We start from the raw sequence: 13,581 nt of genomic DNA, 5'->3' as shown, positions 1-13,581 counted from the left end.
GTAGATGGGAATTGGAAAGTGCCCTAGGTGGTAATGGATTAGACTTGGGAGATGTGGGAGCGTTGGAGCGTTCGTGTGATGAAGAGTAATGATCAGTGGGTGGTTTTAGTGTACTATTCAACTTGAAGGTAGACGAAGATGGGTTATTGAAGCTCATGATGAAATGATTGATCTCTCAATTAATGATGTTTACGATATCACTATCTTCATTTTAGACAGAAAGCTCGCAGTATAAGACAATTCATACATTCATACCTTGCAATAGACACCCGGAAATGGTGTTATAGCATAATTTACTAGTTCATCATCTCACACTTCACTCAAAAACACAGAAGATAAAAAGTTCCCACATCCACAACTCTCAATTGGCGTACTCGCTCGAAAAGTTCTGCGAACAAGGCGCGGGACCGGAAGGGCTTTTGAACCGGCTTCCCCGACGCCTTAAAAAAAGATGTACAATCCCAAGTTTCCCGCAGCCGTGTCTGTATAGTACACTTCCCTCATAAACATGACAAATCTAGACTAGCTAGAAGAGAATTCCGAATAAGCCGCTCCGTCATGATCCCCGAAGCCGCCGCGTTGGAGCTTTCCCGCGGAGGCTGGGGGAAGAAACATTAAATAAACCCTTTCCCGTCTATGCCCTATTATTTACAGTGGTATCCGTCGTTATCGGATTAGGTAGAAGCATTTGAGAAACGCTTATTTAAGGAGTCCGGACAGGAGACCAGCTAGACCACCCTGCTGAGCACCAGCGCCTTGCTGAGCACCAGCACCTTGCTTGGCGCCAGCAGCGTTGCCGCCTGTGAGTCCGCCGAGAAGACCTGATAGAGCGTCTGCGTTGTTAGCATTACCGCCAAGAAGGTTGCCGACAAGGTCGGTGAGTGCATTACCGCCTTGCTGTTGTGTCGCGCCTTGTTGAGCAGCGGCACCTTGGTTGGCATCAGCACCAGCGGCGGCGCCCTTTGCATTCGCGCCCTGAGTAGCCGTAGCGGTCCCGTTCTGAGCAGCAGCACCCTTCGCAGCCTTCTGTCCCTTTCCGGCCTTAGCATTAGCGTTTTGTCCGGCGGCGGCGTCCTGTCCAGCTGCAGCGGCAGCATCACCACCTTGGGCGGCAGCGGCATCCGCGGCAGCAGCCTCCTCGGCGGCGGCCTTAGCAGCAGCAGCCTTAGCCTTCTTGCCCTTCTTGCCGGTAGCAGCATCCTGTCCAGCGTTGGCAGTTCCGTTGGCGGCAGCATTAGCGTCGACAGCAGCAGCAGTTCCGTTGTTGGCAGCGGCGGCGGCACCCTTGTTCTTGTTCTTCTTGGGGAATCTGACATCAAGGGCTATAAATCGTATTAGCATCATTGTGGATCTGTTGAGAAAATCAGTATATACCAAAGCCATGCGCATCGCCGCGGGCTGCGATAGCCCCCTGACCGGGCTGGGTGGGCAGCGCAGCTCCGAAAGAGGCAGCGGCGGCCAGGGTCAACAAAATAGCTCCGAAGTTCTTCATGTTGAAAGAGTGTATATCCAGACACTTTACAGAAAATAAGGAGTGGTCGAAAGTAAGTTGTCAAGTGACGAAATAGTACAGTAAAGAAGGTATGAGCACAGCTATAGTAATAGTTAGCTATCGAGTCGAGAATCCGAAAGGCTTGGCATTATAGTTAGACGTACCTCTTCGAACAAGAAACAACCAAGAAAGAAAGGGTTGACGATTGGGATTATTGTGGATGTGTGAAGAGAAAGAAATAAATCGAAATAGAACGGCCGGGAAGTCGAGACATTTATGGTGAAATGAAATGCATTCAAGTTTCGATGAACTTTGAATATCCTGACATCGAATATCCTATCTAACTTACCTAGTATAGTAGCGCAAGGTTCTTGTGATAGACGGTAACATCCCAACTCTCATCTACCCCATAGCAGCAAAAGTATGCCTGCAAACATGGAATCTTGGCATCGGTACCACAGGTCAAGACATTGGAATATCAAGAAACACAGGGAACAAAACCTGCAAACGAGATTCTGATTGGATCGAGGAGGTTGAAGACCCACCTATACCAAACACGTCGAGAAGACTTTCCGTCCCACTCAAAACATGGGGGAGGTAGAATAAAGTAGAATAAGATCACCAGCTGGGCAGATCATACAGAGACCGTTGAAAATAACGCAGATCTGATATCCCAGATTCGTAGTAACACTAGGAAGATCAATTAGGAGATCCTTGAGGATCATAAAAGTTTGAAACTTGAGATGCCAAGAAAGCGTGGGGACAGGGTGGGCGCTTTGAGGCTCTCAAATTTCTCGGCAACGGAGCCTGTAACGTGAGACAGGGGAGATCAAACGAGCCTCAGACACTGTTAGGACACAGAACAGGAAATCTTCCCAGCAATCGCTCGATCACGTGAGAGCAGGCAGCAGAGCTGAGTTGATGAGAACAACTTTAACTTGACGAGCTGCGGGCTTAGCTCGTCATACGATACGCTAGGTTGAGAGCTCGCCATCGGTGGGTTCTTACTTTCCCGGTTGCAACCAGGAGTCCCGCCCGAAGACGATTCCTATTTAGGAAGCCCCGAAGCATCGAACAGGTCGCGCATTGGCTTGGTTGATAGCCTAGAAAGCCTAGAAGCCCAGAAGACCAGAGCGAAGGTGGCTGTGTCTTTAGTCTGAATCCAAACATGATGGATCGGATTGAGCTACATCAGAAACTTTGAAAGTGTTAACATAAGCGCCTACGGCGTTTCTAGTCGGTGGTATTAGCACTCCTAGAAACACAAAGAACATCTAGCCAGCATCTAGCCAGCATCTAGTCGAGTGATAGAATCGACCGGTGTTGAATTCGACATTGTCTGGTTCATAAAAATAGCGTCGATCACCGCTGCGGCACTCCCGCGGGAAACACGCCAGGACCGCGTCTGTGTGTGCAGCATCGTGAGGTAACAGCCGACAGCGTGGGAACCGGGCAGAGAAACCAATTCTTGTTGTTTGCTGCTGCATAGGGGTAACCGGAGATCCTCATTTCGCGTCTGCCATGCGAAAAAAAGCTTCGCCGGCGATCAAGCCAAGGAAAATCATAGCATAAAAATGATCGCTTTCCCATGATGATGCGATGCTATTTCTGTCCCTTGGGAGCAATCGTGAGAATCATTGCGAGAATCCATCAATGCGAATCGCTTTTATCGACTGATAACAATGACAACATTGACGGGTGGCAGTGATAGGCGCTTTGAGCGACTATTGCGTGATTAAAACTTGATACATACTGTCAACTCGTTGCGAATGGAGTATGATATTTGAACAGTGGATCAGATCAGAAGTGTAACCGACAAGAAGCGGGATGAATGACCTCGGGAACAGTGGAGGGACCTTATGGGGGACTTATGGGGGACCTAGGTAGGACGAGTGGAGAATTCCCCGCTGGAATCTTCACTCTATCTTGACCTCTAAATCTCGGCCGGTAGGACCAAGGGCAGCAAAGTAAGCCCCCACATTCCATCACATGGATTTCAAGGTTTCTCTGCTTTAAGCCTCTAGCCCAGCCACAAAAGCTATTGAAGCCACACATTCTTAGAGAGCTTCCTAATCATAGGAAGATGATTGGCTCATGGAAAACTCCGGACGCGGTTTGCAACGGTCTTTGTTAAAGTTTTGGACCAATAGTGACGAGTAGCCTCGGTAGGTCGGTCAAATATTTGCAGGTGCAAAATTACTTTTTAACCCTTGTACCAAAGTTTGATGTCATCATAACCATTTTTGGTTTTCGAACCACGAATCACGAATTGACCATTGATAACCGACTTCGAGTCACTCTCGTAATGCCTATGGCGTCTAGAATACGGTGAAGAGTCCATACTGTCAATTAAGAAACCCTCATCCTCCCAAAAATAGACAGCCTAGGTAGAGAGAAGCCTTACAATGTCTGCGTCGGTACCGCTTCGTACTTTCGCGCAGCGCAGGGTTACGTCAATTCGACCAAAAATCCCCAAGGGGGCGTGCATAGTTTCATACTCTTCCCCGATAACCCCAAACCGACCAAGATGTGCAGTCACGACATTTCCTCCCCTTGCCTGTTCGACCCTTCGACCCTTTAGTACAACCCGTCCGAGATATTCCGCTACGACCGACGATAGCTTCGATCCCAAGACTGTGGAGCGGGAGAGCGATGAGGTTGATGTATGCATTATCGGCGGAGGTCCTGCGGGGCTGAGCGCTGCAATACGTTTGAAACAACTCGCCAATGAGAACGGAAATGAAGATTTCAGAGTTCTGTTGTTAGAGAAGGCAGGTGAAATTGGCGCACATATTCTGTCTGGGGCTGTCATAAATCCGGTTGCGGTTAAGGAGCTATTCCCCGACTGGCTTGACGAAGCGAACGAGAACCGATTCGAACATGCGACGGCAGCAACAGGAGACAAGATGAGGTTTTTGACCAAGGGCAGCGCGATACCTTTACCGGCCCCACCACAGATGCACAACCATGGCAATTATATCGTCAGCTTAAACCAATTCACAAAGTGGCTGGGAGAGCGGGCGGAGGAGATCGGCGTAGAGGTATACCCCGGGTTCGCCGCATCCGAGGTGATTTACAAGCCCGACGGATCGGTTCTTGGTGTTGCGACAAATGATCTTGGCATAGGACGAGACGGGAAACCAAAGGATAGCTTTGAGAGAGGCATGGAGTTTCATGCCCGAGTTACCCTTTTCGCTGAAGGATGCCACGGCAGTTTGACCAAACAAGTCGTCAAGAAGTTCGACCTAAGAAGAGATAGCCAACACCAAACTTACGGTCTAGGAGTGAAAGAAGTTTGGGAAATTCAACCAGAAAAGTTCCGAAAAGGCGAAGTCGTCCATTCTATGGGCTACCCCCTATCCCTAGATACGTATGGTGGTGGATGGCTATATCATTTCGGAGATAACCTTGTTAGTATAGGGATCGTTGTAGCCCTAGATTATAAGAACCCGTGGTTGTCGCCATATGGTGAGTTTCAGAAGATGAAGCAACACCCATTATATAGATCTGTCTTGGAAGGTGGCAAGTGCATTTCCTATGGTGCGAGGGCTCTTAGCGAGGGTGGATTCCAATCAATCCCCAAGGTCGCTTTTCCTGGTGGCGCATTGATCGGGGATTCTGCTGGCTTCGTCAACGTTCCGCAAGTCAAGGGCACTCATAACGCTATGAGGACAGGCATGCTAGCCGCTGAGGCTGCTTGGACGGCACTTGCGGAAGGCAGCGAAGAGACCGTCTTTTTATACAACTACGAAGATTCTCTCCGGAAATCTAGTGTCTGGAAGGAGTTGAAGGAGGTTCGAAACATGCGGCCCTCATTCCAAACTCCTTTAGGAACTCTTGGTGGTGTCATGTACTCCGGTCTAGAGGCATTCATTCTTAAGGGCCATGTTCCATGGACTCTCAAGCACAGACATACCGATTATGGTGCTACCAAGAGCGCCGACTCATACCCTAAGATCGAATATCCGAAACCAGATGGGAAGATCTCCTTTGACATCTTGACAAGTGTCTCCAGGACGGGGACAAACCACGAGGAAGACCAACCCGTTCATCTCCAGGTTAAGGACTGGGATGCTCACACTCAAGAAACATGGCCTAAATATAAAGGTGTCGAAAACCGCTTCTGCCCTGCAGGCGTTTACGAATATGTCGAAGACGAATCGAAGCCACTTGGCGTGAGATTCCAGATCAATTCTCAAAAGTGAGTACCCTTACTTTTCGCTAGTCACTTATCCAATAAGCCCTGTACTAACACGCCCGTAGCTGCATCCATTGCAAGACATGCGACATTAAGGCACCCAATCAGGACATTAACTGGGCTGTGCCTCAAGGCGGCGAAGGACCCAAGTACTACATGACATGAGAAAAAAAAGAACGATAGCATGGGGCCCGGATTATAAAGAATGACCTCTGGCGTTTTGGGGAGGCCCGGCCTGCATTTTTGGGTGGACGGGGCGTATGATGCATGGGTCATGGCGATATGCTCGAATTCAACTTCTCGGTGTATCAACATTGCTTCAATCGAACGGCGGACGGGAAACCACGCGCCAAATTAGACGGGGACTCCCGATATAAAGCCTTATATATTCAACTGTATATATATGAGATTGAATAAAGCTGGAGCAATAGTCGGATCACCTAGATACCTTGTACGGAGAATCAAAAGTCTTTATACCACTGTTGATAATATTGGATACACTACACTAATCATCATTTTCCCCACCAGCGTCCTAAAAACCCTGCTGCCTATGCCATTTCTCCTGCCACCCGGGAAACCAAGGGCTATCATCCAAAGTCTTAGGCTCCCAATCCTTCTCAACCAACCCTTTCTCAATCTGCTCCTTCGCGAACTCCTCCAGCGTCGGGATCACGATGTGCTCCGTGTGCCAGGTGTTCTTGTATTTCATGAGATTCTCCTTGCCCTCCTTCAACACCTTCAGGATCAAACTCGGCACGTACGGCTCGTCTCGGAATTCTTCGATCGGCGTGAACAGCGCTTTGAAATTGAAGACCACGGCTCCTGATAGCGGGAGCCGCCGCAGCGTCTGCCAGTCTACGCGGAGATGGATCCGGTCCCGTGTTAGCGTCGTGTCTTGCGAGTCCCGGTAGCTGGCGTGCGGGTCGCCGGGCGGCATGTACAGCGGCTGGTCTACTTCGAGGCCCCAGGAGCCGCGCTGGATCGGCTTGTTGGCGGGCATTTTGGAGAAATATCTATGTCGATGTTAGGAATGTGACCGTAAGATGAGTTTCTTTTTTTCTAGAAAGGGGCGCCTTACCGGTCCATGCTAAACTGCATCTTCTCCTTGTAATCCGGGATCGGCGTATGGATCTCGTGCAGCTTCATCCCAATCTTACTCCCGACGTTCCAGCCCAGAGCCGAGCAGATCAAACCGGCGCGGAAGGCATAGTATCCGGACTCCGGGTCCCGTAGGACCATGCCGAAGTCTTCGGGCACGTTGTCTAGTAGGATGAGGAGGGGGTGCTTCTCCTTGATCATGGATACGGTGCCGAGGATCTTGTTCTCGAGTCGTGACTTATCCGCGGATAGGACGAAGTATTGCGGATACCGCGCGCAAAGGAACTGTATTACCATCTCCATGAGCTCCTTACACGCGAGCTCCGAGCCGGGGAGTGATTGCAGAACGGCGGATCCGTGTTCGGCGAATAGTGCCTTGCGCTGGGCGATGCGCTGCTTGTAGGTTGATTCTAGCTCTAGCCACCAGTCGGTCTCGAGTTTAGTCAATGCTATCACAAGTTATTAGCATTTTGCATCCTAGTATAGGGGGAGTTCTGTGGTATGGGTTGCTTACACATCGTCTGATGGTATGCCCATCTGAATGGGCGATACGGCCGCGGCTTGGCCTTGTTAATGTCGAATTCTAAGTATGGCTTAGGCATCGGGACCTCAGAGAGCGTCGAATAGTCTGGAAAATCCCCTAGCGCTTTGATCTCTTTCACCGAAAAGCCGGTGTAGCAATACTTCGAGTCGTCGGCGGTTCGGTAGTCCTCATCGAACTTCAGAAGAGAGTTTGTGAATGTGTTCGTATTAAACGATAAGTCGCCCAGAGCTTTTCGTTGCGCAGGAGACATTTTCTCCATCATTATTTTCAGTTGTCCTCGTGGCGATGGTGGTAATGTCAATAGGAGGTCTGTTGTGGATGAGGCAAGTGGCTTCGAAGAGACCTGCTTCTCTAGCAACGGCGTACTCGGGCGCGACGCATTGCGCCCTCCCAGCCCTAACCTCCTAAGTACTACATCTTTCTGAGATCGGTTGAGAGCGAGAAAAGTGATTAGGGATAAGATGATGCCCGATGCTAACCAAATAACGGTAGATGAAGACATGTTGGATATTAGTTAAATACAATATCGATACAAATGGCAGGAGGTCGGTCCTATGCGAATGTCATGAATGTTCCACCAACGCTATCACCACTCATAAGATGCCCCTTCATTCGTATCGTCGGCACATTCAACGATGAGGTTAAAGGAAAGGCAATATATGAATATACCTACGAAAACCGATAACGGCCTCCGCACCTCGGAACGTGAAGCAGTACACGATAAGCATTGCCGGATCATCTGCAGAGCAATTGGGCTTTATAACCCCAGTTGATATGTGTTAGTAGATCTCAGTTGAAGCAGCGTTGGAGATTGCCCAGTGCCTAGATGGCTGCTTATGGCGGCGCTAGTGTCCGGATGATAACACCAATGCCGTGAGTGGTTACTGATAATACTAGCGTATAGAGCACCCATCATCGTGCATCTACAGCGAGATAACCAGGCGCTGGGCTGCGTACCACATTTGAGATCTACGCGGTCCACCCCGCATATCCCCCTTGTTTTATAGATATTGCTGGGGCAGTCACAGGTCTCGTCTCGCTGTATAGCACTGTAGCACTGCGCCCACCATCCCGGAAACCATTATTCACAACGTTACGACATATGACTAACAGCAATCTATGCCGAACGGGAAGTGGCTTTATTCCAATATATTGGACCTTGGATTTTCTATAAAGGGAATGTAAGATGTCAGGTCTTCGGTTAGATTTACTTCATGCAAGGTTTGCTTCTCTCGCTCCTTTTTGGGTTACAGCTACCTATGCAAGCTAGACGATAAGAGGCAAAGCAAGTATCTACCTTGGTATGTTCTATCGGGTATACGATGTGGTTGGAGATACCTACTTTTGTCTCGTGATTAGAAGGGTTGGGCTTACCTAGGTAGGTAACTAAAGACTGCTATCCTGCGATTTACATAGGTGATGCCTCGGGTTTTATACATTACTGACCTATGTCTTCTAGACGCTCTCTTTAGAAAACACCCCTAGCACGTAACTTAGGTATGAATATTTGAAACCATTGATAACCCGATAGTTATTGTATCAAAGCCGAACATTGCTGGAATGGGTTGCGTTGCTTCTGGCAGATGAATTTTTTACATTTCAGTCATCGCATATGAGAGAAAGGTTGGTGTCGCGATAGTTTCACTTCCGTTCTCGCAGCCACAACTCGTCTAGATATTTGACTTGCTGTTCCTGTGGTGATAACTAAAGCAGCCATCTATGCCTTCTGCGCATCGGGAAACGTTCGGGTTTTATCCTAGGTGGTTATCAGCGTGAATCTCCGAAAAGTCACCGTTATTGGTCGGATATATGCAGACCCGCCAAGCCCCTAGTCTATGGCTCTGTCACTTGATATAACACTTGCGAAGTAGGAGATAAGTTGGCCGACGCAGGATTTTTGATAGTTTTGGCCATAAAATCATTCGATTGATAGAAATAATAATTGGCATTGTCAATAAGATTTTATTTTCTTCTTTTTAAAATTTTTTTTTTCATCGAGATCGGCAGCTACCCAGTATACGTAGTTGCACGTTGTTGGCATGCGGCCAATATCGCAAGAGATGGTATACCTCCTAGGAGCCTTCTAATATGCGCCTGTTTGAAAATATTCTAAGGCAGTCTCTTATTTCTGTAAGGTAGGTACCTAGGTAGGCATGAATGGAGAGAAGCACGATGTTCGATTTTCGAGATGAGTTTTTTAAAAAAAGAAAAAGAAAAAGGGACTGGTCGACTTGAAAAAGAAAAAAGTAATTGGGCCGCCGAGGGAATCGAACCGCCAAGCGAGAGCTCACCTGGGATGTCAGAGCCATAGCAATTTCATCGATTGTAAGCACCGCCGTACCAACCCGGCCATTTGGGTTAGCAGTTGATTGTTACCGGATCAGAGCCTTCTTATGCTATATGTCTTGCTCAATAAGAATCACCGGAGCTTAGATCATTCCTTGCGGGTATTAGCTATCGATGATAGAAATAAGATACCATAGAAACATCCACTCATCTATGTTAAGTTCTCAAGAACTGAGGTGATTCAGAGATTGAAAGGGGTTGATGCCGATCAAAGTGACGAGTTTATGAGTGGATACCTAGCTGACGTGTTTTATTAAGTAGCAATCGCTTCCACCTTTATTAGTTTACTATAATGTATTGGTGAGAGAGTAGAGGGTCATATTACGGAATATTCTCTAGTTTCTTATATCATAACGATTTGGCGTTCTATATACCCTTGAGTCTTTGGAGTGGAGTTTCAACTAGGTACCTATTCGCTAACTCTGATTGGCTGAAACAGTTAAAAGATTCCGTAAAGGGTATGTCGGATTGACTTTGTCAAATTTTGATTGGTTATATCCTTCCACCATATGACTTATTGGTGTAAAGTATTAAACTCTATAGAGGTATCTAAGTGCAGAGGTTAAAGTTTATACAATTCAAAATATTCATTGAGTTATCAGTCACGACATGCCTACTAGCCTAGGTCCTTAAGAGCCTACCCGCATGATCAACAGAATGGTTTGATAAAAGGATTCAAAGCTTTCTTAACCTTAATATGTTGCCAAAGTCACTTTCTGGATTATATAAGAGATATTTATAGAGAAGTTACCTAATATTGTTCTAGATTGGGACACATTCATCTAGTGATACCAATCCAAATTTGAACAGGTGTGTACTTGCTATAACTTTGCTTACGTATTTTGTCAAGCGAGCTGCATGTTTCTTCACCAGGTTTTAGGCGTGACTGTTTGGTTTGTTCGTTAAATTCAACCATTATGGTAAACAAATTGTGCCAAGATAAACGTCATTGAGCTCTTCCACAGCAACGGATAGGTCGGCCGGTTAATGATGCCGGCTAATCCTGTATTGATTTCTGCTGATACTCAAGATAACCTGTTTTTGTGATTTCTGTCATGTGCTGGCACTTCTGTGTCCCCCATATATAGCCCTACAGTAGATAGGGGGCCATGCTCTTGGCCAATAATCTCGCCTTTCGAACCTGCCTATCTAAGGTAACCGCGTGGTCCCCTTCTTCAAGCTCTGTGGGTGACTTCGTTACCTCAGATCATTAAATACCCCTGCCCCCCTTTCGTGATCCAGTCAGCTTATCTTGAGAAAGGGACGGCATGGAAGTTTCAGGAAGACTGCCCTTAACCTGCAGTGACAGTCTATATAAATCATGGACGGGGAGATAAAAAACGAGCGCTGATTTACTGCCACTTCAGGTACACCAACGGACGCCTTAATCGAAATACAATTGCTTTTAGCCCCGAATATGCTTCGAATCCTGAGCCTTGCGTTGTCTGCGGCTGCTGTTGTTACGGCTGGGCCTGGCGACCCCGACTTTTACAACACCGTTGCCGAGATCTTTTCGGGGCCTGACTGTAGTAACGAAACTTTTGTTTGGGCAGATCCAATCTTTGGACGCGGCGGGAGATGTCAGCCCCTAGATAGACACGACAACACTCCGGATATCCTGAGTTACAAGCCGACCACTATCTACCCTGACTGTTTTGGTAAGTAACAAAAATCAATATCCCAATTTCTACAGTTAGAAAGAATTAAACGGGGCTAATATATATCGGTTATCAAGTCAATCTTTACACGGACGCCGAATGTGGCAGCACTCCATACTCGGCAGAAGTAGACCAGTGTGTCCAAGCAGGCGTTCCATTCATCAGCGCTTTTGTGAAGTGTCCGTTCTCAGGAATCCAGTAAAGCTGTCAAGAGGGAATCTTGAATGTACTGGACCGTTCTATTGTGGCTGAACGGAATTCGATTAACGTCAATGTGGAAAGCGTAGATGGTCCGTTAAGGGGAAATACACATGCAATAGCCATAAATCCAGATAGTTTTATAGAATATACTAGGTAGCTATTTAGATAATGTTAGCTAGGCTCTCTGATATGGCCCTCAAGATACTGTGACTAGGGAGCTTACTGTTTATATGGTCAAGCCTCCCGACAGCTAAAATTGTGCGGGTGCCCCGTTAAACTTGAAATACCCAGGACTCAGGGCCTCAAACACACCATCCGGGTCATATTTCCTAGAGATCCTCATTAATCTAGCCTTGTTTTCCGTTCCGTAGCTTCCCAATGGATCCTGGAATTGACTGGCGTAATTCATGTAAAGAAACGGGTGATCTAGGCCACGTGCCCGCGCCAATTCTCGACTCCGTGAAAGTATATTAGACATCGCTGTCAAAACCAATGCATCGTCTGAATCGAACTTCCATCTAGCAGAGTAGTTGATCAAAAAAAGAGGTTTCTCGCTGCCATCAATACCGAGCGCGTTACCACCATTACGCGTCATCGCTTTGAGCTGAGGGACCGTTACAACTTGGTATACGAACGCAGGGAGAAATTCGGTGAGGTTCTGAATTGGGATTATTTCTTCCTCGAATATGGCCAGCAGATCTAAGGTCAATTGTTTATCCACGTGAGTCGTGAGAGTCCAATAGCTCTCGCGCAGACCGGGCGGGCTAGCATCGTCGATCTCCACGGTGAAATTCGAATGGAACGCATTTCTCTTACTACCTTGAACTTCATTCTCTATGCTCATAAAGTCGTCAAAAACCTTCGGGTGGCTACCTGACGGCTGGGGATCCGAGTGGTGCGCCATAACTACTGAAAGCCACGCTTGATAGTTTTGGATATACGCAAAAGATACAATGAGGGCTGAATTTGGATCTTCCTGCGATCCATTCTCCGCATAGCTGACCAGTGCATCGATCAAAGTAGCCTTGGTGCTGTGCATTTCCCAAGCAACTGTACCTCCCCACATAGGTCCTTGCTTGAAAGTGCTGGCAACAAATTGAGTGACGACTCCGAAGTTGCCTCCGCCGCCTCGTAGAGCCCAAAATAAATCGGCGTTGGTTTTTGAGTCGACGGTGATGATCTCGCCTGATCCGAGGACGATTTCATAATTAATGATGTTGTCGCAGGTCATCCCATACAGCCCGCTAAAGAACGAGAGACCACCCCCTAGCGTCAATCCACTAACGCCCACTGTAGCCGTGCGCCCGCCCGCCATAGTCAGGTTGAACTTTTCTAGAACAGTGTACACATCGAGCCAGGTATTTCCGGGCCCGATCGCTACTGATTTCGTATCAGCATTTGGAATTACATGCTTCATTCGGTCAAAGTCGATGGTGATACCGCCATCACTATTAGAGGCACCCTTGAAAGCGGCATGACCACCGCCCTTGACAGCGAATGGGCAATTAGTGGCTCGGGATAATAAAACGATAATAGACACTTCCTCAGCGTTAATCGGATGAGCAAAGCATCGAGGGCTAGTTTCCTTTGATTGCTGTAGCGACCAGAACTTAGATCGGGTAGTTTCGTAAGATTCTTGTCCTATAATATCGGATCTATCCTTGCCGAGTATGGTGGTGAGGGTATCGCACTGATAGCACGATGAGAAAGTGGCCCAATCAGAAGCAATTATCTATGAGAAATCGGGCTGCATACTTACAGCGAGCGAACAGAAGCATCCATGACCGAATTTCAGACCCGAGGATGTTTCACTCAACAGATCGGACGCGATTCCCTTTTCTTTAAGTAGGACAATAGGGGTTGACTTGGAAGTTTGGGCACTTGAAGCATCGACCAGAGCTAACAATGCTAGCGTTAAGGGAAATAAAGCTAACTTGAGGATCATTTTTGGTGAATCGATAAAATATGGTGGGGAGAAGTGTCTGAGACCTGTGAGAAAAGTGTGAAGAGGTACTTAGGTGGTTTATATCCGTCCAGTGGCTCC

At 47.6% G+C, this 13,581-nt stretch overlaps 5 protein-coding genes across 5 annotated transcripts; 2 read left to right on the top strand and 3 right to left on the bottom strand.

The window, feature by feature from the left end:
- Positions 1–602: 602 nt before the first annotated feature.
- Positions 603–1,857, bottom strand: GGS22DRAFT_94919 (uncharacterized protein). Its single transcript, XM_047968501.1, has 4 exons — positions 1,842–1,857; positions 1,375–1,593; positions 891–1,322; positions 603–833 (listed from the first exon to the last, which is right to left on the bottom strand). The coding sequence occupies exons 2-4, from the start codon at positions 1,490–1,492 to the stop codon at positions 700–702; spliced, it is 684 nt and encodes a 227-aa protein (XP_047822062.1). The 5' UTR covers positions 1,493–1,593; positions 1,842–1,857; the 3' UTR covers positions 603–699.
- A 1,862-nt stretch (positions 1,858–3,719) lies between these two features.
- Positions 3,720–6,039, top strand: GGS22DRAFT_94903 (uncharacterized protein). Its single transcript, XM_047968500.1, has 2 exons — positions 3,720–5,693; positions 5,756–6,039. The coding sequence occupies exons 1-2, from the start codon at positions 3,898–3,900 to the stop codon at positions 5,853–5,855; spliced, it is 1,896 nt and encodes a 631-aa protein (XP_047822061.1). The 5' UTR covers positions 3,720–3,897; the 3' UTR covers positions 5,856–6,039.
- A 74-nt stretch (positions 6,040–6,113) lies between these two features.
- Positions 6,114–7,961, bottom strand: GGS22DRAFT_94900 (uncharacterized protein). Its single transcript, XM_047968499.1, has 3 exons — positions 7,303–7,961; positions 6,769–7,237; positions 6,114–6,703 (listed from the first exon to the last, which is right to left on the bottom strand). The coding sequence occupies exons 1-3, from the start codon at positions 7,832–7,834 to the stop codon at positions 6,223–6,225; spliced, it is 1,482 nt and encodes a 493-aa protein (XP_047822060.1). The 5' UTR covers positions 7,835–7,961; the 3' UTR covers positions 6,114–6,222.
- Positions 7,962–11,095: 3,134 nt separating this feature from the next.
- Positions 11,096–11,538, top strand: GGS22DRAFT_185603 (uncharacterized protein; the record flags this gene model as incomplete). The annotated part of the gene is made up of 2 exons (XM_047964343.1): positions 11,096–11,336; positions 11,414–11,538. The coding sequence occupies 2 exons, from the start codon at positions 11,096–11,098 to the stop codon at positions 11,536–11,538; spliced, it is 366 nt and encodes a 121-aa protein (XP_047822059.1).
- On the bottom strand, positions 11,533–13,579 carry GGS22DRAFT_94886 (FAD-binding domain-containing protein). Its single transcript, XM_047968498.1, has 3 exons — positions 13,297–13,579; positions 11,761–13,227; positions 11,533–11,694 (listed from the first exon to the last, which is right to left on the bottom strand). Exons 1-2 carry the CDS (start codon positions 13,480–13,482, stop codon positions 11,788–11,790), a joined length of 1,626 nt encoding a protein of 541 aa, XP_047822058.1. The 5' UTR covers positions 13,483–13,579; the 3' UTR covers positions 11,533–11,694; positions 11,761–11,787.
- Between the last annotated feature and the right edge of the window lie 2 nt (positions 13,580–13,581).

The sequence above is a fragment of the Annulohypoxylon maeteangense genome, assembly GCF_022496945.1.
Source record: "Annulohypoxylon maeteangense strain CBS 123835 unplaced genomic scaffold GGS22scaffold_3, whole genome shotgun sequence".
NCBI classification, from domain to species: Eukaryota; Fungi; Ascomycota; class Sordariomycetes; order Xylariales; family Hypoxylaceae; genus Annulohypoxylon; species Annulohypoxylon maeteangense.
The sequence above is the reverse complement of the archived record's forward strand: the minus strand, read 5'-3'. Positions and strand labels throughout refer to the sequence as shown.